Genomic DNA, 23,388 nt, shown 5'->3' with positions numbered 1-23,388 from the left:
TCTGTCCTGAGACCTGAGTTCTTGCACTTGGTGACCAAATTCCTGGTGTTTTGGAAAGAGGCACCAATAGAAATAATTCTGGTGCTATTTAGTTTTGGGGTTTTTTTCCGTGTCTTCCATCATTGTATGTAGAACATGGTGTTGTTCTTTGGGAGATGGGTTGTTTTCTGCAGAATTAGTTTGATGCTACAGTCTAAGAACCTTCCTTTGTTGCTCTAAGAACTGTGCCTGGTTATCCTGATGTCTCATGGGACAACAGTTGAGCTGATGAATACAGATATTTTAAAAAGACCCAAACCTCAAACTGGCAGAATGAGATGCCTTAACTGTTAGTGACATACCTTATCTTCTGTTCTATTTTTAGATGCTCTTCTGCAACGGGTGGCAGAGTTGGAAAAGGTCAATGCAGAATTTCTGCGTACAAAGCAGCAACTTGAGCAAGAATTTAATCAAAAGAGAGCAAAATTTAAGGAGTTATACTTGGCTAAGGAAGGTAAGTTCTCAGTTCTCGGAATTATTCTAAAGTTTGATTAAAAAGTTGAGCTTCATATAATCCCCATGTGAAGAATAACAATTGTTCTGCAGCTGCTACTCTCCATTTGCCTATGCACACCACATAGTGTTTGGGGTTTTCTTAGGTTGGTTAAGGATAATTGGGATTGTCAGCTGCGTGATTGTTATTTCTTATTTGCCAAAAATGGAAAAGTTACTGTAATCTTTTAAACGGGCACATAAGAAAATAAGGGACAAGCAGAGAGTTAGTGGTAAATGTCAGTGGTGGCTGGTTAGCTTCCTGGTATGAATTTTTAGAGTTAATGTTAAGGTTTGCCTGCATGGATAGGATGCAGCTGAGCAACTCGATGTGCCCACAGAAACACCACCACTGCATTTTAATACTGGCATTCTGCAGTCGTGGTGTGCTCGTTCTCTGAACAGCAGCTGATCTGGTAAGTGGAAAAGCATCATCTGGATGGTGCTCTGTTTGTGTTTGTGGCTAGAGCTTTATGTAGTATTAATTTGCCCTAAATTTCCATCTGAGGCAGAATGTAAGCAGACAAACATTATAAAAGTTTTAATACCAGCCAAGGGCATCTATTTCAATAACGTTTTATAGGAAAATTTGAACCATGTGAACTCAAATATCTGATGAGGAACTGCAGAGTAGAGGTAGCTGCTGTTCTGAGAGCCAAATTGATTTATTTCTAATCCTGATGATTTTCCTGTCCTTAACATATGAAAGCAAAGCCAAAAAAATAATGCATTAAGACTGGAGCTGCTTGTGTAAGCTTATGAGAACAGAAATACCGCAGGCATAATGAGGATCAGATCATACAGGAGGCCTATTTCTTTGTGTTTCTAGCAGCTGGTTGAAAGGAAATCTAAGATATGAGACATTACAGATGAGATCAGCAATAATTCCCTCTTTTTTAAGAACACTAAGAAAATAAAAACAAATTCTGATAAGCAGAAAAAAAGAATCCAATTTTCACAGGTCCTTAAGTGAAAGAATGCCAGAGGAGAATAGACCAGTCATTACTTGTCTTTTTTTTCCCCCTCAAAATGTTTTTCCCCTCTGTTTTTGAGGGCCCTCTCCTAAATGTAAATTGGGACTGTGGCAGCCTGTCCTTAACGTTGTTGTTGGAGACTTATGCAAGAGAAATGCTGCAAGACCTTGATTTTTTTATGCAAGGATTGATGTCCTTTTGAGTACCCATTCAGCTCAGTTTCCATAGGTGCTGCCACGGAATAAGGTGTTGGACACCAAACTGATGAAGCGTTTTGGTACTGAGGGAAATGCACAGAGCTAGCTGGCTTTTTACTGTACACTGGACAGGTGTTTCTGGTCACAGAGTGTTTCTGTTCAAGAAATATGAAGTGTTCTGTCCAAATTCAGGACCAAGCTGATGCCAAAAATGAGGAAAGAGCTGTCTTCCTGTCTGTTGTTCTTATCTTTTTCCAGATTCATGACCAGAATGCATTTAATAAGGAACTCATTAAAAGCACAGTTCACTTTCATCAGGTGTATCAATTCATAGTTTGTATCTATATTGTCTGCTTTGTGGCTGTGTCTGTGAGAAGGTAGCTTTTCAATAAAAGGCAAGGGCAAACAAAGTCAGGAAATTGTTCCCTAAGATACCTCCTAACATTTGCTGAGTCGTTAGGGGTAGATGCTTTAATAGCAAGCGCTTCCTTTGCCTTCTTGTTAGACCACTGTTCCTTGCCATGGCAGCTATAGGTACTCATCAGACTGAATTTATTATTCAAGCTAAATGTAAATAATGCTTCTTTTCAGAGGACCTGAAGAGACAAAATGCAGTGCTGCAGGCAGCCCAAGATGATCTGGGCCAGTTGCGGACCCAGCTGATGGAAGCTCATGCTGAAATGGAGAACATCAAAGCTATCGCTACAGTGTCTGAGAATACAAAACAAGAAGCTATTGACGAGGTGAAGAGGCAGTGGCAAGAAGAAGTCGCTTCACTACAAGCTATTATGAAAGGTAACAACCAGGCAAGCGGCTGCCGCAAAGATCAGACACCTCTTTAGTGTATATTGTGTGATTCATACCTGCTCTCGCACAGAGTATGGACAGAACTGGGCTGTGGCAGTGACAGGTGGGGCACACGCCCTGAGTTGGTGAGAAGGAGCTCGGTTCTTCTCTTTTGTTAATATGGGGCTAGAATGTAGAAAGAGATACAGCAGTGGGAACTCCCACACATATGCCAAGCTTTTTTTGAGGGACTATGAATGTGATTCTTCGACCTTCCGCAAAGATAAGTTTAACGCGTGTAATTTGACAAGGCTGAAAACGGCTTCAGGCTGCCAGCGTGATTCTCTTCTCTCTTTCTGTGTAAACACAGGCCTGCTGTCAGGCAGCTCAGTGTCCTCCAGGGCTCTCACATGGACTTTTCAGGCTAGGGACTGAACATGCTGCACTCTATCAGTTCTGGGTCATTTTTCTCTTGATACTTCTGGGCTGTTCTTTGTTCTGTTTGCCCGTTACACAGCTGTTGATGTTTCTGAGACAAACTGTGTACAGGGAACAAAATGCAGGATGTAAAATGGGGACAGACTGTTGCCATAACTGGCAGTTTTCTTAAAGGTTGACAAGCAGGATCAGAATATTCAAAGCCTGCAGCCTTTAGGCATTTTTTCCATCACCTGATTATGCTCTTCCCCTAGAGAAGACAAATATTCATGCATATTGAGTACACAAATTTCTGTTTGTTTATGATATGCATTGATACATATATATAGATCAAGGCTTAGTCCTGCCAGCTGCTGTACATATGTAAACAAAGATGGCTCTTCACCTGATGGGCTAATATTAATAACAGGGACGTGAAAGCTATGTGACAAGTTCTAGTTCTTTTGCATTTTGGAGTAAATAAGTAGGGGCTTGGTAGTTTGTTTGAAGGATGTGCTTGGAGGTACAAAAGGCACTGCTAAATAGATTGTTAGACACATACATTGCTTTGAAATTAGGAGTTAAACAGTTTTGGTGGCTTGTTTGTTTGTGTTCTAGTGATGATACAAATTGAGGTGCAGTTGTTTCGGATCTTTTGCTTATGTAGTTGGATTTTGGGGCAAGAGTCAAAGGGAAGAGAGGAAGAGAGAGTTCTCTGTGGTCCTAGTTTGATCAGTTATGATAAATCATTGACTGGTTGGAGATGGAGTTCCTAAAGCTCTGTTTTTTAACTTACATTGAAAGTAAGTTTTGAAAATCCTGTTTTATAGAGACGGTTCGTGACTATGAGCTCCAGTATCATCACAGGTTGGAGCAAGAGCGAGCTCAGTGGAATCAATATCGAGAAAATATGGAACGGGAAATAGCGGAGTTAAGGCGTCGACTTTCTGAAGGTCAAGAGGAAGAAAACCTAGAAAATGAAATGAAAAAGGTAGGTTGGAGTCCAGTTCTTCAGTACCCATTTCATGATACACTTATGTTGTTATGCATGGCTTCATTTCTACGCCCTGCCATAATTCCTTGGAAACACAGAGCTTCATTCTGCCAACTTTCAGCTCTTTGTGCATGGAAGTCATCATGACCTGATCCTGTGTTTGAATTTGTGAAAGTATTGTAACTGATTATGTGGATTTAGCTAGAGGATTGCGCCGGGGCAGTGTTTGGCCTTCTGCCTGTAAATGCAGGAAGCCTTGTTGTCTGTTGAGTTTGGATTTTTGTTTTTATTGAGTTTGAAGGCTTGGTTTATTTCTCTTTAAAGCAGGAAGGACATTGAACCACTTATCATAGACCGATGCTTTGGAATTTTTGTTTATTTTATTATAAAATCTTGTATTTAAGTGACTTTGTCTTAGCAGGCTTACAGTGGTCTTCAAGATATTCTAAGACAATTTTAATGTAATAAATGATCCTATATTCAATGAAGGAGTAGATGAACATCTGCTTATCTGCCACATGCCTGTATTCCCTTGATTCTGCTTGCGGTCAGGAGAAGAAACACAATATTGAATATCACAAACATTCCATGTAATAAGAATTTTAGCTATTTTTACTGTGTCATAGCAAGCAATTGGTACTAGTGTTCTAAAATGGAATTCTTTTTCTCAGACTGATCGAGATGCTTGAATATTGCTTGTTGTAGCTGCAGGGCTGCTGTCTGGTGTTCAGTGAGACTGCTCCTCATGTAGTCTTGATCTATGAAGTCCCATTTGCAAACATTCTGACTACAGAATTACTGCCACTGGAATTTTAAGACATCAGCATCTCTACCGCAAACCAGTTAGCATCTAAAAATGTAACATAGCAGATAAGTAGCATTTTCAACTCTACCCTTTTAAAAGGGAAATGCTTGTCCCTTGTCATCCTAAAGGAGAAGGTGATTGATTTCTTTATCTGTGATTGATATGAGCCGAGGAAGCTCCCCAGCTCTGCAAAGCAGAGGAACTTTATGTAATATGAGGGGGAGGGGTAAATCTGGTCTTCAGAGTGAAGCTTGGAATAATTGCTTAAACTGCTTTGCGTGGGTTTTTTAATCTTCTTTGTCATTAAACCTGTGAGTTTTTTCCTCAAGGAGTCTAATAATTAGATCAAAATTAGTAAAAGGACATTCAGTTTCACGTAAAAAGAACCAAGCAAATATGGAGCCCACAAGAAGGTGTTTGGCTGTTGAAATAACAAATATTCGTGCATCAGCAGTCCCTACAAAAGGGGTAATTTTCTTAATCACCTGGGATGTGCTATTTGAACACTCGTGATCAGTTCCTTATGCAAAAGTGCATTTCCAGCCAACACTGTTTTATTTGTTCTCAATCCTTATATATTCCATTTTAAGGCATAAACATGGATTTTTTTTCAAAAATACCTTCATCATATTCTGGCCGGTTCTAAGGAATCTCCAGACATCTCAAAGAAGTAAAAAACATACAAGTACTTTTCTCTCTGGGTTGTATGTAGATATTGGAGCTCATTATCTATATATCTCTATATAATAAATTGCATTTCATAAAACTCAGAGAACACCATACCCTTGCCTAGCATTCTCAATGAGAGATGAGGTGAGAAGAATGGACAGAGCAGAGACAAGATTACAACCATGTGTTTCAGTCCAGGACACCAACCTTCTTGGCTCTCGTGACTTTATGTTGTCTCGGTTCATTTGTGTTCCATTTGGCTATAAAATCAGTTTTAAACAAAAATAAAAAATATGACATTTAATGCTGCTTGCATATAATTACTAACAATGACGCTTGTTGTCTGTATACTATTTTCCTCTGAAGGAGATGGATAACAAATCTGGGAACTCTGGCCTCCATTTGGGAGTCTCAGTAACTGTACTTCACCTCCAAAAGCAGAACCAGGGATCAGCACTCGTTTTATTAGCAGATACAGGCTATTCTGAGGGTTCAGCTCACATCCCGCTGACCTTTAACATGGATCCTTCCCCCCGCCACCTTTTATTTAAATGAAACCATTGCAATCTTGTGAACACAGCATCAAACCTCAGCCCTGTTTACCAGGTAGTAAAAGCTGGAGTGATTTCTGTCCTCTGCAATTCAATGGCTTCCCAGTTGAGTGCTGTTAAACTCTGATTTTACTTCTGGGGAACTTCCTGACTCTTCCTCTGCATGGCTGGCTCCAGTGTGAGTGTGTGTTGCTCTGTATTCAGTGTCGAACCGTCTGAAATCAGGCTGCTGATGAAATGGTCCTGTGGTTACCATGAGTCATTAGGAAAAAGCTTGTTTAACAGCCCTAAAACACGGGGCTGTCTTTAGTTCCTAGGAGCCGGCTACAGGTAGCGTAGAGTTGGTCGAACACATGACATAGAGCAGTCTTTGAAGCTGAACTCTTGCTCCCGGCTGTTCAAAGGATGTGGCTGGCGAGTTGCTGGCTGCAGGCACCGGGATGTGTGTGTATGTGTGACACTGTCACGTGTCCCTGGTGTTGAATTCACTGCCTCACGTGATGTCCCTCGCTCTCCTCGCAGATTTTATCTGTACTGGTTGGACAAGCAAGCTGGCAGTGACAGACTGCAGCAGCAGTTGATGAAACATGAGGAAATGCAATTTTGGTTTGTCTATAGATTTTTGTTTAAAGCTTTTTAGAGCCCGAGGGCCTGTTGACTTTTGTATGATTGGAAGGCATTGCAGTATTATTTGATTTTATCTATTGATTTTTAGGTTTAGAAAACATCAGTGGTTAAAAATATTATGTGTTACTCTTTCTGAAAGTCCTGTTCAGAATACAGTTCTCAGTAAGCTTACAAGAACTGAAAATCAAATGAGCAGCCTCTGAAACTTGCTTTCTAGTCTAGATTTAAAACAAGACGCGAGTCTTATTCTGCATTCTAGCCTAGATTTTAACCAAGACATCTTTTAGCGGGTGCCTTTGCTGATCTGGCTAGAAGTGTTGCCTTCTGAAGGTTTGGCTTTGGGCCCCAGGGTAGTCAGGCCTCCCAGAACAGACAAGTGCACGTATTTTGAAACACATGACCTGTAAATTTTCTCCGAAGTATCAAAAGTGATAGATTTACTGACATTCTCTTTAAAAGCAGATATTCACGACCTAATCCATAAATGGATTTAAAATGTAGCAGCCTTCTTTGAATGCACCAACAGTGGCTGTTGACATCGAGGTGACTGCTGAACTGGATAAACAGCAGTAAGATGAGTGTTGAAAATGGAAGTTTTGCCAGTGGGTTTTGTTGACATAGAGATTTTCTCCAAATGTGTCTGATAATGGAAACTGTTGTCACAGAAAATAATGAGTTATTCGTAATTTATCGCTGTAACCTTTAGGCCCAGGAGGATGCAGAGAAGCTGCGCTCGGTTGTGATGCCAATGGAGAAAGAGATTGCAGCACTAAAGGAGAAACTCACAGGGGCTGAAGAAAAAATAAAAGAGTTAGAGGCATCAAAGGTGAGGTGGAGCTGTAACTGTGTCCTGATTTGTATCTTTGATGCCAATAAGTAAAGTTAAATTTTGTAAGGTGCGTTGTGAGGCTCTTCATGCGCAATACAGCTTTTTCTTCTGTAGCTCAAATAACCTGTTTGGGCTATATGTTTTCCCATCTTTCTGGTTTGAGAGTTGAAGTGTGTGTGATCTGTGCTTTGCTTGGAATTGCACGGCTCCAGGTCTGCTAGCAGTGAAAAAGAAAAAGCCCTGGAAACACAGCTGCTTTGCACTTCTCCAACAGCCACTGAGACGGTGGATTTCCCTCTTTTATTCAGGTTAAAGAGCTGAACCATTATTTGGAAGCAGAAAAGTCGTGTAGGACAGACCTAGAGATGTATGTGGCTGTTCTCAACACGCAAAAATCAGTCCTGCAAGAAGATGCAGAGAAGTTGCGGAAAGAACTGCATGAAGGTACCTATCTAGCGATGATCCTTTTGACTCTTCACACTAAGGGTGCAAAACCCACCATAGCTGTTCATTCTTTTCTTTTTTTTCTTATTTGAATTGGATTTAAATAAATTGTGGGGGGAGGAAGCAGCACTTTTAAATGTGAGAGCCCTTGAAATGTGTACAGAAGAGTTGAATGTGGAGTTCTGTGACCAAGAAAAACAACAGAATTATTATTCTCTTGAGGGATGCTATTGAATTTCTGTTAACTTCTTACAATATTGCAAGCTTCCTTCTTATCAAAGTGATTCTAGTGATGTCTTTGATTTGTGTACAGCTCTCAGCATTATCCACTATGTATCACTCAGTCTCCCTGAGGTGTGCCGATCTGAATGCCCGGTGCTGGAATGTTCCTGCAGCATCACTGTAGAGCAAGGAAAACCAGAACCTTCTGCTGAAGTAAATAGGGGTGGAGAAGAGAGTCTTTTGAACCAATACTGGAAATATAAACTATTAATACTCTTGAATGAAGTTAAGGCATTAGTCTTCGGATTGGGAAATCTTAAACTGTCAGCACTGCCTCCCTAATCACAGGCTGAGTCTGGGAATTAGGAAAATGCTTTCTTTCATCCTAAACAGTTGTTGAACAAAGCCTGACTGTTTTTCATTAGAACAATGACTTTCATTTGTGAAAATGCTTCTCTTTGGAAAAGAAGTGAAAAAATGGTGGTTGAGATCAACTCTTTCTGCTTTTGAATAGTCTGCCATCTCCTAGAGCAAGAGCGACAGCAGCACAACCAGTTGAAACACACATGGCAAAAAGCCAATGACCAGTTCCTGGAGTCTCAGCGTTTGCTGATGAGGGACATGCAGCGTATGGAGATTGTTCTGACCTCCGAGCAGCTCCGACAAGTGGAGGAACTGAAAAAAAAGGATCAGGTTACTTGCTGCTTTCCTCTTTTTTTTTCTTTTTTTTCATCTTGTACATTTAATGAGGTAAAAGGGACATAGAAATCACATGTTGGAGACAAGTTATTTAACTGTTAATAATGACAGCTGACAGCTTTAATAGATATTCTCTGAATGGCAGCCGACAGGTACAACAGAAACTCTGTGTGTGCCAACCTTTTTAACATTAGTGTACACAGTAACTTTAAAAGTAATATTGCCAGTATTGTTAAATGAAAAGGAAATAATATCCAAAAGTCAGTCTTGGAGGAAGAACCAGTCACCTGTGCCACAGAACATCTGGGTCAAGGATGTTAAGGTAGCAAGTTTGCATTCTCTCTAGGTTTTCCCAATGCAGTTCAGACATAATGCAGCTCAGGCATAAATTGGGAGCTTCATTTTAAATGAGCTTATGCAAGTGATTGTGTACGTGCTATGTGACTTATGAGTTCTACAATGTCTTTCTTTTGATTCTTTTTCCATATGTTATATTCTGTGGTTTGTAGTGATCAAGGCACTTCTCGATTTCACGTTTTAATGTTCATGCTTGTATAACGGCTGTTGATAAGGCCATGGATGATGCAAATCTGTTACCAGGTTTTGTACAACAGCCAGTGTAGCAGCTGTTTCTGTCACTCTTTTTGGTAATCCCTATGAAAGGATTTCTATCTGGGTGATATATTCTTCAAATGAAATTATTCTAAAACATTAATTAGCCACTGAACTTGCAAAGTTCTTGTTTAAGTCAGTTTGTGTGCTGTGTGAAACGCACACCAGATTTTTAACTAAGAGAATCCTTATGTGATACACACTGGATTTTTAACCAAAACAGTGTTTTCCAGTGCTGCCTTTGTAGCTTAGTGAAAGCTGATGTCATGACTGCTGCAGCAAAACTGAATGCTGCTTATGTGTGTTCTCTATTGACCACTAATTTCTAGGAAGAAGATGATCAGCAAAGGCTCAGCAAGGGCAAGGAGCAGACGCAAAAGGATTCTGATGATGAAACAAAAACTTCCTGTTCTCTAGCCCATGAGGAAACCCTTCCCCAACTCTCTAATGAAGAGGTAAAACAGTTGGACAATTCAAAGTGAATCTGAGCACTCGTGCATTCCTCGGGGTGATGATTACAAATACAAATGCAAACTTAGTGCTCTTTATTCCCTGTAGCTTGTAATTTTGATTAAGCAATGAAAAATCTTTGGAGCTGTACTTGAATATGTAAGTTCTAATAACAGTTAAAGGTGATACTTTACAGGTGCTGTTAAAAAATTTATTTACCTTTTTGTATTCTGGGTATTCACTGCTGTTAAATTCCCTTGGGATTTATAAACATGTTCTAACACATGTAAATGTTCAGAATTAAACCAATTCAGCACATTCAGCAAGTGTTGTAGCCGCTTGGTCAACCTACCTGTTGAATTGTGTGCTAAACTTAACCTGGTTTGAGACGTCTGCAATTGCTGGTGGTGGAGTTGGCCAGTCACTTTGCATGATGTGTGTGTCTGAAGGTGTTGAGCTCCCCCCAGCTGTGGCAGCAGAGGGTTTTGGCCACATCTGTTCAGCAACTCAAAATAAGCTGCTTTTTAGCCAAGCCAGTAGTTTGGGCACAGCACCCAGTTTTTATGGAAGCTGCTTGAGCTATATTAGTCAAGTCATTATTAACAGCCAGGGGAAGCAATGTTGCTGGCTGTCACTAGTGAGCAAGGCTTCTGGGTGTAGTAGATAGTCACACATTAGGGCAGGCTGAAATCGTCTTTGGAATTTGCCAAAGCTTTTCACTTGTGAGAAAAAGAGTCCAGAGCACACAGGTTGTACCAAAACGTAGCCGAGATACTTCTACCTGTTACCCCACAGTAAGGATGCAACTCTTTCTATTTCAAATCCTGTGTTGTATACCAAAACTTCTGTGTCCAGATCTGAAATGAAACCCATTTGATGGTGAACAGAAGTTCTGTCTTCTGATGTTTTCTTTAATCTCGGTTCCTGGAATGCTCTTTAGTCTTTAGCATGTCTTTAATCTGAGGAATTACACATACTGGAGAATTTCTCATTTTGAGTAGGAGTATACCTTCAGAGTGCTTTTGTTTTTTCTTATGGATTTATATTTTGTTGTGATTTGCGACTTTTTTAGCCTACACAATGTTTAGGAGTGGTTGTGTGTTGGATTATGACTCGTACCTCGTACCTTCTCATAACTGGACTTCTGAGCTCTTCCCTGTGAAGTGCTTTGCCGTACAGACAAGTGATTTATGACTGTATCACCACACAGTTCTTGTCTGAAGATGCAGTGATTAATATTAAGTCTGTATTCTATTGACTTTTTGTTATGAACTTGAACTCTATATAGACATCTTAAAGTAAATATAAATATTATGCCAAGGAATGCTTAAAACAAGGCATTTACAACAGTCATAAACCCAGTAATACATAATATATTGTTATAAGTTATAAACACCTGTATGGACGTACCGGCTGCCTGCTGTCTCTATTTCAGAGTTCATTGTCTTTCTCAAGAGGCTGGTTTTATGTTCTTGTTTTCTGTACATGCCTAATGGCAAAGCAGAAGTGCATAATAGGTGGGGAGATATTTTGAAAGCAGTCATGTGCTTTTTAAATAAAGCCTTACTGTTCTTTTTTCAGTGCTACAAATAAATAAAAATAGATATAGACGTACTGTGCCTAACGTGGCAGTTAGTGTGAGTTGGGTGTTGGCATTCCCTGGGCCATTCTGTTTAAGCTCAGCCTTTTCTCTTTGCATTTTTTTTTTATGTAAAAGTAACGGCTTAAAGAAAATATATCTATCTCTTATAATAGCTTGCAAGACATTCAGGGGAGAAGAAAGGAATAGAAGAATATTCACTTGTCAGTGTAGAGCAGATTTTAAGTATATAATTTTCTTGATTTTTATATTAATGTAAGTTTTTTGTTTTACGGAAGCCTTCTGAATATACTTGTGGAGTGGAATATTTGCCTTCTGTTGTGCAGATGATAGTTCTAGAAGCAATATTGCAAATGTATCTTCAGTGGAAGAAGCACCTTGTTTCAGATATTGGAGGATGCAAGGTGACGGTGTCCTTGCTTGCCTGGCAGGAAGACAAATTCTCACAGATGATCCTTTTTCTCTTGCTTGTTTTGTTGTTTAATTGTGTGTGAGACATTTCAGTTCTCTCTCCTTTTCTCTGCCATCTTAAGTTTAGTGACCAGAAGTCTTGCCAAAGCCAATTTAAACTTGCCTTTACCATGTCTGATCGTTAGTGTCCGGCATTCCTCTTGCACCATGCTTCTAGAATGCAGTATATAATTTTATATTCCTTGTTTTTCAATTACAGGTGCACGTAAATAGCACCCACGGCTCAGTCCATTCACTGGATGCTGACTTGCTTCTTTCTTCTGGCGAATCTTTCAACAAATCCGATAGTGATATGTTTAAAGATGGACTACGGAGAGCACAGTCAACAGACAGCTTAGGGACATCTGGATCCTTACAGTCCAAAGCTTTAGGATACAACAACAAAGCAAAATCTGCTGGGAATCTGGATGAGTCGGATTTTGGACCACTTGTTGGAGCAGATTCAGTGTCTGAGAACTTTGATACAGCTTCCCTGGGGTCTCTGCAAATGCCAAGTGGGTTCATGTTAACCAAAGATCAGGAAAAAGCAATCAAAGCAATGACACCAGAGCAAGAAGAGACTGCTTCGCTTCTCTCCAGTGTTACACAAGGGATGGAAAGCGCTTATGTGTCTCCTAGTGGTTATCGCCTGGTTAGCGAGACAGAGTGGAACCTGCTGCAGAAGGAGGTGAGTGCCCAGTGCGTCTGCTGTGCCTGCTGCCTGCACGCAGGCCGCCTGCCAGGGGAAAGCTCTTCCCAATTTGCTTTACACGGAGCCAGGTGTGGAAGCATCCGTAGCATCCTAATGGAGCTGTTTGCTTTTCTGCCATGGAGTATTTCTGTTGGTAAAGCACAGCTGATGTAAACCGTGTCAGCAGACTGTTCTCAGGAAAGCCAGCTTCACTAAATAAAAGGTGGTTTTGCACTCGAGAGAGGGTCTGGCAGAGGAAACAGTTGATCTTGCAAATACACGAGGCTGAAAAAAGATGGGAGAGCTGAAAAAAAAAGGAAAAAATAGGACACTAAGGAAATGGCGCTGTAGTGCAACTGTGGGTGACTAGGAAAAGTGCAAAGGTTAACACAAAATGAGGCTCACGGAGCCGGTTTGTACACCAAAATGCTCCTGGGTGATACTTTATTTCCTCAACTTGCTGGAGTTCAGCTTACCTGCACATCATTACTTGAGAGTCTCTCTAAACCTATCTGGCAAAGCTATGGCATCACAAGAGCTGAGTTAAACCCTCTACTCCTGAGTATTTCTTTTCCCAATGACAGTTTACTCCAACCCTTTCCTGGAACCAGGAAAGAAATGCCCTGCTTCCCACACGTTCCTGGAGGCAGGAGGGAACGTGAATGCTGATCATTGTGGGTGGGACATGGAGCAGTGAATACAGATTCTTGGCTCAAACCTGACTTACAGCTTTGATAAAGCTTTCATTTGTCCCCTTGGCCAAAATCAGTACCATTTCAGAATGGAAGCTGGTTTATTCTTAGTTTCCCTGCTGCACACCCTAACACTTCTCTCCCCTTTGATTTCTTTTTATTCAAATCTGTCTGTCTTCTACTTTATTCTTTCCCAGTTGTTCTTTAGTTGATTGTTCAGTCTCTGGTACTGAGCAATACCGAAGGAGGGTATTAAAAAGTAGGTGAAGCTTGATGGCTGTTGTAGAACCAAATGATTATGTTTCATTTCATTCACAGAGCTCAGTTACAGGAAGAAAAAGACTTAAGGGAGTCCTGACCTGATGAGCTGACTGGCTTTTTAATTAGTTTGTGTTGATTTTAAAACAAAACCCACAGACACACAGAGAAACCCAAACACCACAGTGTTCTGTTTATATTTGGTTCATAATATAAAATAGTTGCATGAAAAATATACTCCGGTCTGTTGAAAGCTTTTCTGGGAGCTGTCTGTTGCTGTACGGGTAATTAAGTAATAGACTTTGAAAGGACGCGCTGAATGACTTGCTGAACTCTCATAGGCCATGGCTTATTGCCTCTGTGCTAACAGTGGGACTTGTGCCAGGAAAAGCTGATATCCCACAGCTGATTTACATTATCCTTTACTTTTAGAGCAACTTAATCTTGCTTCTATCCGTAGTATTTTGAACTCACACAATACAAGTGCAAGCATGAAGCCCATCTGCCTTCCTTGAAGAATGTGGTGATGTTCATGCAGGTGATAACTCTGTGTTCTCCAGGTGCAGAACGCAGGGAACAAGCTGGGCAGACGCTGCGACATGTGCTCGAATTATGAGAAGCAGTTGCAAGGTATCCAGATCCAGGAGGCAGAGACAAGAGACCAGGTGGGATTGTTCTTCCAGCTTTAGCAAGTCATTGCAGTTGTTCATATGACTGAGGGTGCAACTGTGACCCATCTGCTGGCTTATTCGTTGGTTTTAATTGAACAATGTCAGCATGCTTAAAGTCTGGATAACTTCTGATATTTTATTGATGTAACCTGACTTTTTATGTGGTCATGAGCACCACATGTACCTATTTCTTAAGGATTTGCTTCGGAGAACCACTTTATCTGCTGCTGTAAGACCATGCAGTGCAGGCACTGTTCTATAAAAAAACATTATGCTCATGCTGAAGTTGCCATCTTTCATAATTTATATACTAAAATGCTTTTCATGCATTAAATTTTATTGTCTTTGGTAATGCAAGAATTGTTAACAGCAAAGGGAAAATTAGAGGACCTTATCCTAGCAGTATAGTGACTAAAGGATTGGAGGATGTTTGTTCCCTGCAATAAACTGAAGAACGGTTCCCAGATGAGTATAGAAGGCATGAGTCACATTGTGCTTGGAAATAGGTGACTGAAGTCATTACACAGCGGTGGCCCAGGGCAGCTTGATGGCGCAGGGCAGTTTGATGGCCTCTGTTTCCTTACAGGTGTAACCTGGGGCAGAGGGTGTTCCAGGAGGACAGCAAAAGAACATCTGGGTTGCATAGTGTTTTGAGGGGTTTTGGTTTGTGGTGTAGGGGTGCTGTAGGTTGGGTTATATTTGTGTTCAGGAAACATATGCTCCCCAAAGGAATGGAAAATGAAGTTATTTTGTTGTATCAACACAGGTGAAGAAGCTGCAGGTTATGCTGAGGCAGGCTAATGACCAGCTGGAAAAGACAATGAAAGATAAACAGGAGTTGGAGGAATACATGAAACAAAGTGCTGAAGACTCCTCTAATCAGGTACTAGCATCTTGTAATTGGGGTGATAGGAATCTTATTACTAAGGATTTATTGTTGTAGAATAACTGAATTGTAAAATTTTGGAGAATCCGTGCTTTTGGAGAGGTACAAATATTACTTTACCTTAAAAAAAATGCTGAAATCGTAGGTTATAGCTCTGCAGTTTCCCTTCGGTATCTCTGAACTGGCTTATGTTCAAGTTTGAGTAGGATTAACTTGTATTTTTGTTCTTTAGAGTTTGATAAATAGAATATAAGTGTATTATTTGTTTAAAAGCAGAGTGTGTTCTCACTGACTTGGGCTGCGTTGCTGCTTTACTGAGTAGGGAATTGGCAAAATAAACTTCAGAGAATTAGTTTGAAATTTTAAGGTATATGTTAGTAACCAGGGAAGAGAACTTCAGGGGTCATTTCTTCAGTATCCATTTCATACTATATATCTTTGGGGGGGGTGTTCTTTTTTAAGATCTCCCTGCTCATGGCTCAGTGTCAGAAGTCGGAGAACTTCCTCAGTGAACTGCAGCAGGCGTTTCTGCAAGCCAAGAGGAGCATCCAGGAGCAGATGGTAAGGAGCTTTGGCCTCAAGGGCACTCGAACAGCACCGTCGGTCTGACCTCGGGAGGGAGCTCGCCTCGTTTGTAGCAGACTTGGTGTGGCTGCCCAGCCAGGCTTACCTAGAGAGAGCTCTGCATCTTAACGTGTAAACTTACTGACTGACAGCGCTGAGAGCAGGGCTGGTCTTGTAACAGTTCATAAGGTCAGTCTGACACAGATTCCTTGTGTGCACATGTTGATTGATACGGTGATTGCTAGACAACTTCCCCCCTTATTCCTTATGTACATTCCATGCCCATTTACTATCTTATTTCACCTCAGACCTGAAGACTACTAGAATAGATTTTCTCAGGACAGTTTCTTAGGATTCATCCCAGCTACTGTCACGGTGACTGTTTTCTGGAGTTGGAGAGAAGAATGTTCTGTGTTTTTAGAGGTCAGACCTAAACTCTCAGCCCTAACACCAGGAAGAGATAAGCCTGGGAACTTACTTTTTCTAAGCTATTTTAAGCATCTTGTAGGAATGAAGCCAGAGAACAGGAATAGGCCCACATATCCTAGGCCAGAACAAAGTCTGAGTTCCTTAGAGGCATTCATTCCATTCTGTATTAAAATAAAGTCTCTTTTTAGCTCCCTTACGCAGCAGTGTGGGGACTAAGAGTGTTCCTTCTTGTTAATCTCAGTATGGCATTTCTGGGCCCTGGGATTGCCTGTAGGATATCGGGGCAGTGCTTGCAGGAATGTTGTCTGATATGTGGTGCGAGCAGCCTAATGGAGATGCAGGGGATTCAGAAGATGTATTGATCTGAATATGCTTCTCACACTGCCCACCCATAACAGGCAGGGCAGCCTCTGTCAGAGTTCAGGTCCCTGTTTCCCTGCGCTGAAGAGATCACTCCCCTTGCTGGATTTTTTTCTTTTGTAAAGCAAGTAAAACCGCCTCCATGAGCACAGCTAATGGATAAATACGGAGGAAAACTGGGAGTCTTAACAATGCTGTATTTATCCCTGGCTTCCTCCTCTCGGCCTGCACAGTTAAGGTTGATCTTGCCTTTATTTCTAGTGCACAGGCCAGGCAAGAGAGAACAGATTGTGTGGATCCATACAGGTTTTTTTTTCCCTTATTAACAAAGAATATCAATCCTCCAGACTTTTGAAAGCAGTGATGGTAAACGGGGCATGAAGAGATCTGAGCGTGACCCTGAGTAAAAAGTTGTGCTTTTCTTTACCTTGGAGGCTGTCCTGACGCAGTCACGGGAGCAGGTTTCAGAAGAGCTGGTGAGACTGCAGAAAGATAACGAGAGCCTTCAAGGAAAACATAGCCTGCATGTGTCTCTACAGCAAGCTGAGGATTTCATTCTGCCAGAAGCACCAGAGGTAAAATAGTTTTAAATCATTAACACAGGTACTTAATGCATGTCACTAGATCTCGCTGAAAAAAATCTTTATCCAGAGCTGACCATATCCATATATATCCATAGCACAGTGAACAATATTTAATAGTAGACAGGTACAGTTGGACTTGATGATCTCAACGGTCTTTTCCAACCAAGTGATCCTGTGATTCTATGAATAATCTGGATTTTAACCCATTCAGTGATATACAGAATCCACAGTCTGATCCCATTGTGCCATGAGCAAACTTCAGGGTGTGGGTAGATAAAAATAAACTCAGTTACCTGTGGTCTGACAGCTCTTCTGTTGTCAGTAGAGTGTGTGCTCAAGACAGTTGAGCACGGTTATCCTGAATTTTGTGGCTGGGCACACAATTGTTCAGTCACTGAGGGTCCAGTGTAACTCAGCTAAATCAGTCACTAATTTCTGCCAAGCATTAGGATTGATGATAATACTGAGCATTAAATAATGACAAGCATCGTCTTCGTGGCCACTTTCTTACACTCAAGTGCATTAAGCGCGAGAGATCGTTGGGGTGAAAGGCAGAGAGGGAGGACTGGGAGTCTGTGTGGACATGAACCTTCATTTACTATGGCCAAGCAAACTGCTTGTGCCTCTGTGTTAAGACCTTGCTGGGACAGACCTGGGGATGGGATAACGGTCTCTAGCCCATGTGCTGATAAATACACCTCTCTGTGTGTCTGAGGATCGTAACTCTTTGCTAATCGTTGATTCAGGAGCTCCGGGAGCTGATTTTAAAATATCGTGAGGACATAATTAGTGTGCGGACAGCAGCAGATCACCTGGAGGAGAAACTTAAGGCCGAGATTTTGTTCTTGAAAGAACAGATTCAAGCCGAACAATATTTGAAAGAAAATATAGAAGAAACTCTGCAGCTGGAAATAGAGAATTGCAAAGAGGAATTAGGTGAGTGGGGTAAAACAGTCTCATAATAGGAATATTAGAAATTAATAAGATAAATTAAGGCTTGCTTTTGTGATAAGTGGACTTCAAAAACTGACCATTTTTGATAGCCGATACACCAAAGCTGTACAGCTGAACACAGAAGTACCATCCGTTGTTTGCCTTTGATGTGGCGCATACTTAATTCTCCTTTACGTATTAACAGAAGTAAGCACAGTTTGTCCAGCTTACCGTGCATTTCTTGCATTTAGGCTTTAATTCTTGTTTTCCAGCTTCCACTTCCAGTTTAAAAGCTGAACTGGAAAGAATAAAAGTGGAAAAGGAACAGGTAAGGAACGCTTTCACTGCGGGGTGTTTAATTATGTGGGTTTTTTTTAAACAAAGAGAATAGGGTTCTTTTTTCCTGCTAGTTCTATCAGTGATGCTGTGTTGGTGTCTTTGCCATCACTCTCCTTATAGCAGAGAGAATTAACTCTTATCCCATCTGCCTTTAACAGATCACTAATCCATGTATATATCTATATATTTATATGATGTTTAGTATGCCCAGTACTGGGAGGGAGAGAACTGAAATAAAGAGAGAACTCTGAAACATTTAACATCATCATTTGAAGGACGGAAGAGCTGTATCGATTCCAGTGCAGGACGGGGACTTGTTCATAGTTCTGTTCCTGCTCCTTAGAAGCTGTTTTGTCTGTTGACTAATCTGTAACCTAAATATGGGGTTCACTAATTCCTAACTAATATTTTGTGTCCCTAGGAGAGACTATTTGGGTGTATTTTTTAATAGTCCTGGGAAAGATACTTAGGCTGTGCTTCCTGAGTGGAGGGACTGTGAGAAATTGAGATGTTGGGAATTCTAATTAATACTTATTTTATTATTGTAATGTAGTTGGAAAGTTCTTCACAGGAAAACCTGCAGCAGCTGGAGAGTCTGCAGGAAGCAAAAAACGCTCTAGAAGAGCAGCTGAAGAAGGAGACCGCAGCCAAGGTAGCTACGGTGCCTGAGTGTGAAGTATTTCTGCATCTTCTGTGATGGTCAAAGTGTGGTCAGAAACTGTATCTACTTAGGAATTAAAAAGGAAGCTTTTGAATGTGGTAAGATTCTAGCACCAAGATAGTGTCTGTTGGATGTGGTTTAAATCCTCATCCCAACCACTTTGCAGTTGGATTTATGAAGCAGTGAACTTGAATTGCTGCTGACGTGAACATCTCTTGGGTCGTCCTCCAAAGTCAGGCTTCATGTTTCTGCACGTGGAAGCTTCTTGACTGACCCAGCGTTGGTTTGGATGCTTTGATACTCAAATAAATGTCATTTGTTGTTGCTGTCCGAAGGAGCCCTACATCAGGTGTTGGATGAATTAATTGCAGGCTGATTTCTCTGGGGTTTTTTTTCTTCCCCAAAGACTATTTTTGACTAAAACACAAGACAGCACGATTGTTCTCTCCACCTGCAGATTGCTGCCCCTCATCTGTGGTCTCATGCCATTAAAACTCGCAAGTCCACTTCTTTCATTTTGAGATCCTTGGGCACAGTGCTGTTAAGACACGGGCCTTTTTCATGCTTTAACCCATCTGATGAGGGTGTTTGTCTGGTGGGTGTCAGCCCCTGATTCTGCAGTTAGGAAAACTGAGGTGTAGAAAGAGTGATAGGTTTAATTTCTTGTCAGGGCTGTTAGAATAATCACACTGCTTTGTTCTAGTATCATGCTTTAATCGGTTTATACAAGCTTCTCCTTCTTTATTGAGTTTGAGCATACCCTAAAGAGTCTCTCTCTCCTCAGGCAAACCTCGAACAGTTGGTGTTTGAAGAGAAAAACAAAGCGCAGCGGCTGCAAACTGAGTTAGATGTCAGCGAGCAAGTGCAGAGAGATTTTGTAAAGCTTTCTCAGACGCTTCAGGTAAGGGACGGGCAGTGGATTTGGGAGGGGCTCCAGCTGGCTCTTGCCTTCTCCAGAGCTCAATGAAGTAAGGAGCAGCAGCTGTAAATTTTCTTATGTTAGTATTAATGAACTATTTTAAAAGTTACTGGTCTAATAAATGGATCAGATATTCTTAAGAATATTGACAAGAGTCAGCAATGGAGAGGCAGAACGGTGCGATGATGGGGCCTTGCTTGAGCCCCCAGAAAATGGCTTTTGATTGTGAAAACACAACTGCCTTGTGTCTTCCTTCTCCCTGTTCTTGGTTCTGAATTAGGCTCGTGCCCCTTCACACCTTGCGTTCTCAGCCAGTGACAGAGCGGGCGCTCTCCTGCCTGCCCGGGCTCGGGGCTGGTCGTGGGTCTGTCTTGCTGCGGAGCCTTTTACCCGCTCATCGCCTCTCGGTTTCCTGTAGGTGCAGCTGGAGCGGATCCGGCAGGCAGATTCCCTGGAGAGAATCCGTGCAATCCTGAACGACACAAAACTGACGGACATTAATCAGCTTCCTGAAACATGACACCCTGATGGGCGGGCTCCACGGCTGCGTTTGGGGTTTTTAACTCATCTTTATAGCAACATTAATTATTATTTAACTCTAACAGAAAGAGCAGAAGACAACAGAGGGGAGCAATGACAAATACGTTTTGTTTCTAGAGGGAAAAAGGTTTCATACTGGGCAGGAAGAGAGCACAAGGGTGACTTGCAGTGTAGGAAGGAGAACTTTCTAATGGAAACACTAACGAGTGCGGTGTTTCGTGTTCCACTGAGTGGGATCAGTCCTTACATTCTGAAAACCTCCCCCTCTTTCAGCCGACTTCGTAACCTAGCCTAGAGTTTTGAAACATGTCCCCCCCGTCTTTCCCTCTTCCCTTTTCCCCCACTACTGTGATCAAAGTAGCTGCTGGAAACCATGTTGTCCCTCCAAACTGTTGAAGAGCAGAGTGGTTGAAGTTTTTCTGTTTGCCTAGTCAGTGACAGTATTCAGCTAGCAGAGAGGATGAGGTGTAGAGTACGCTGTATGAATATTTTATATTAAAATATGACTTTATTAGCAGGATACTGGATATTGATCTTATTTCATAACTCAGTACTTTGGTTTGGTTTTGGTTTTCCCATTGACTTTGTTTTGAAGACCTGGATGTTGCTGAACCGTGGTGGACACGAGTGAGCTGTGTGTCTCCTGAGCCGATAACCGCTAATCCGAAATGATGAAAAATGTACTGAGAACTTAGTTCCTTGAAGCTTTTCCGTTGAATTCTGATACTTAGAGAAGCACAAGAAATGCACTGTTTTGTAATCTCTTTTCACAAATGTAATTTAGGATATGGAGCTACGACTGGTTCTTCCTCCTCTCTGAAGCTGAGCAGTACCTGTAATCCCTTCTCCGTGTTTAAGAAAAGCCAGTGAAGCTCCCGTGCGCTGTCTGAGCGCTGGCACGGGGGCTCCGCAGGCCGGCTTTGCTCCAGGGAGGCACACTGGATGCGAAGGCGCCAGCTTTCTCTGGGAAGGGTCAAGGTAAGGTGCTGAACAAAGTGCTGGGCCTGACCTGCCTCTGCGGGGTCAGCTTAGGATACAAAACAGAGCACAGATGCGCTGGAGCTGCATTGTTCTGCTGGCTTGTGTTTGGAAGGTGCAGGACATCTCTTATTTGACGTGTGGTATCGTGGTATTGCTCAGAGCTGACCCTTGCACGGTCCCGTCTGTCTGGAACCGTGCATCTAACTCATGCTGTGTGATGCCAGCAGAGCTGAGGAATCCCTGCGGTCAGTCAGGTGCTGGGTCTGGGTTGTTTGGTCTGTAGATACGTGGCGGTGACGTGACAATTCCTGCTCTTTGTCCTCTTTCTGGAGTCGGATGCCCCCAGTTGGATAGTGAGGGTTTCGGGTAGGGTCGCAGGTGCTGATCGCAGGGGTGGAACCAGCTGTGATCTCGACCTGGACCCTACCTACAACTCCGCTGGAAGGGAGTCTGAAGGAGCAGCTCATCACTGTCCAAAATGTGTAACTTTAGACTTTCCTCCCTTGGTGGTTCTTTTTTCTTTATGTCCTTGAATGTAGATCTGAAGATGATGAAGAAAACCAGAAGTGACAGAAAACGCTCCCAGCTGTAATGCACGTTCCTGTGTTTTAAGTGCTTAAATCCTGTTTTTAGCAGTGTACATCCTGCTACTAATGTAAAGCTGAACGTTAGAGCCAGTGGTTTTGAAGAGGAATGCCTTAAAAACAGCTGGAAAAGCAGCAGATGAGCTCAATCCCTTGTCACTCATTGCAAGATTTAAAGCATATTCTTCCCCCTAGCAATTAATTCCTTTCATAATCCTGACACCCAAAAGCCATTTTCCCTACCTTAATAATGATGAGACTAGAAGAGGGCAGAGCTGTCGTCTTCCAGGCGATGCTTTATTTCACTTAGAGGTGAAACTGAGAGGTGGCTCAGGTTATTTCTGAATTGGCCGTTACCAGATTTGGCAGGGGTTAAACCTTTCTCACTATTTGCTGATCTGCGAGGTGACAGCAGACGCCTCCCACTGCAGAAATCCAAGGCCGGGTGGTTTCCATTCAGTTTTCCAGTGGTTTCGGGTCCTATCCTATTCAATAAGCTTTAGGGGAAACCCACCATTCTGTGGTAGTTGCTGCAGAAGGCAAAAGCTTTCAAGTGTTCCCGTCCATCCCCAGAACTCGCTCTTACCTGGCGACTGGTACTTACCCCGTGTGGCGTCGTCGTGAGGGAGCTGGTCGTGTGTGGTGAGGCTGCAGCAAACCCTGCAGGCGGCTGCACGCTCGCCCTGCGCCTGGGGAGCGGTGCGGAGGGTTTGTGCTGAGTTCCTAGATTGGCCTCACGCAGGAGAGCAAGAAAGCGGCTGCTCAGGGCCTCTCGGCATCTCTTTCTGGCCCACGTCCTGTGGGCGCCCCGGGCACAAGGACAGAGGTGGCTGTTGCAGAAGGGAGTTTGCGTGTCTGTGTGTGGTGTGCACGCTCGTGTGCTCCTCGGGGGCAGCGCTGGCGTTGGGGCTCGCGTTGGAGGCCGGAGGCGCGCGTGGCAGGGCAGGAGAGCGCCCAGGGCCGGTGCTGGCTGCCGGCTTCCTCGCTTCTAAACCAGGCAGCGGTGCGAGTCGGTGATGGAGCAGCCTCCTGGTTTGGAGAGGCCGGGTGTCCAGTTCCCAGGCGGTTGTTTCCTTTTCACCACCCGAGTCCGTCAGGCACCCAGTCGCCTTTGCTCTGGTTCCCGTGCAGCCGTCCCCATTGCAGAGCTGGATGCTGAGCAACCCTTTTCACCGACAGGGCAAATCTTCCTGTTAGTCAGACCCCGGCTGGTCACCGACGCGGCGGGAGCTGCGCTCACTGCACCCAGCGGGGCGTCCCAGGGCCAGAGAGCAGCTTCAGAGGCAGGAACTTGCGCTTCTGAACTTAACCTAAAGGGGCCTTTAAAAACAAACTGAGAGACTGTGCCAAACGCAGAACAAATTGAAAGCAGTGTAGGAAAAGCTGTTGGTGTAGATACTGGATGGTGGTATCGGAAACCAAATGCTCTTCCCCCAGTT

The 23,388-nt window shown here is 42.6% G+C and overlaps 1 protein-coding gene across 2 annotated transcripts in view; it reads left to right on the top strand.

The window, feature by feature from the left end:
• Nucleotides 1–20,904, top strand: part of RABEP1 (rabaptin, RAB GTPase binding effector protein 1) — a 35,830-nt gene extending 14,926 nt beyond the window's left edge. Inside the window, exons 2-18 of one of the 2 annotated variants that reach the window (XM_069874343.1) lie at nt 365–493; nt 2,294–2,497; nt 3,736–3,896; nt 7,258–7,377; nt 7,689–7,824; nt 8,561–8,739; nt 9,687–9,812; nt 12,078–12,545; nt 14,059–14,163; nt 14,936–15,052; nt 15,518–15,616; nt 16,843–16,983; nt 17,739–17,928; nt 18,198–18,253; nt 18,818–18,916; nt 19,710–19,826; nt 20,263–20,904. In XM_069874343.1, the coding sequence (XP_069730444.1) occupies nt 365–493; nt 2,294–2,497; nt 3,736–3,896; nt 7,258–7,377; nt 7,689–7,824; nt 8,561–8,739; nt 9,687–9,812; nt 12,078–12,545; nt 14,059–14,163; nt 14,936–15,052; nt 15,518–15,616; nt 16,843–16,983; nt 17,739–17,928; nt 18,198–18,253; nt 18,818–18,916; nt 19,710–19,826; nt 20,263–20,364 (2,549 nt within the window). In that variant the 3' untranslated portion in view covers nt 20,365–20,904. The remainder of the gene's footprint in view (nt 1–364; nt 494–2,293; nt 2,498–3,735; nt 3,897–7,257; nt 7,378–7,688; nt 7,825–8,560; nt 8,740–9,686; nt 9,813–12,077; nt 12,546–14,058; nt 14,164–14,935; nt 15,053–15,517; nt 15,617–16,842; nt 16,984–17,738; nt 17,929–18,197; nt 18,254–18,817; nt 18,917–19,709; nt 19,827–20,262) is intronic. The other variant, XM_069874344.1, reaches the window with a different exon arrangement.
• The last annotated feature ends 2,484 nt before the right edge of the window (nt 20,905–23,388 follow it).

Source organism: Phaenicophaeus curvirostris, chromosome 21 (assembly GCF_032191515.1).
Source record: "Phaenicophaeus curvirostris isolate KB17595 chromosome 21, BPBGC_Pcur_1.0, whole genome shotgun sequence".
NCBI classification, from domain to species: domain Eukaryota; kingdom Metazoa; phylum Chordata; class Aves; order Cuculiformes; family Cuculidae; genus Phaenicophaeus; species Phaenicophaeus curvirostris.
Note: the sequence above shows the minus strand (reverse complement) of the source record. Positions and strands in the feature narration are given on the sequence as shown.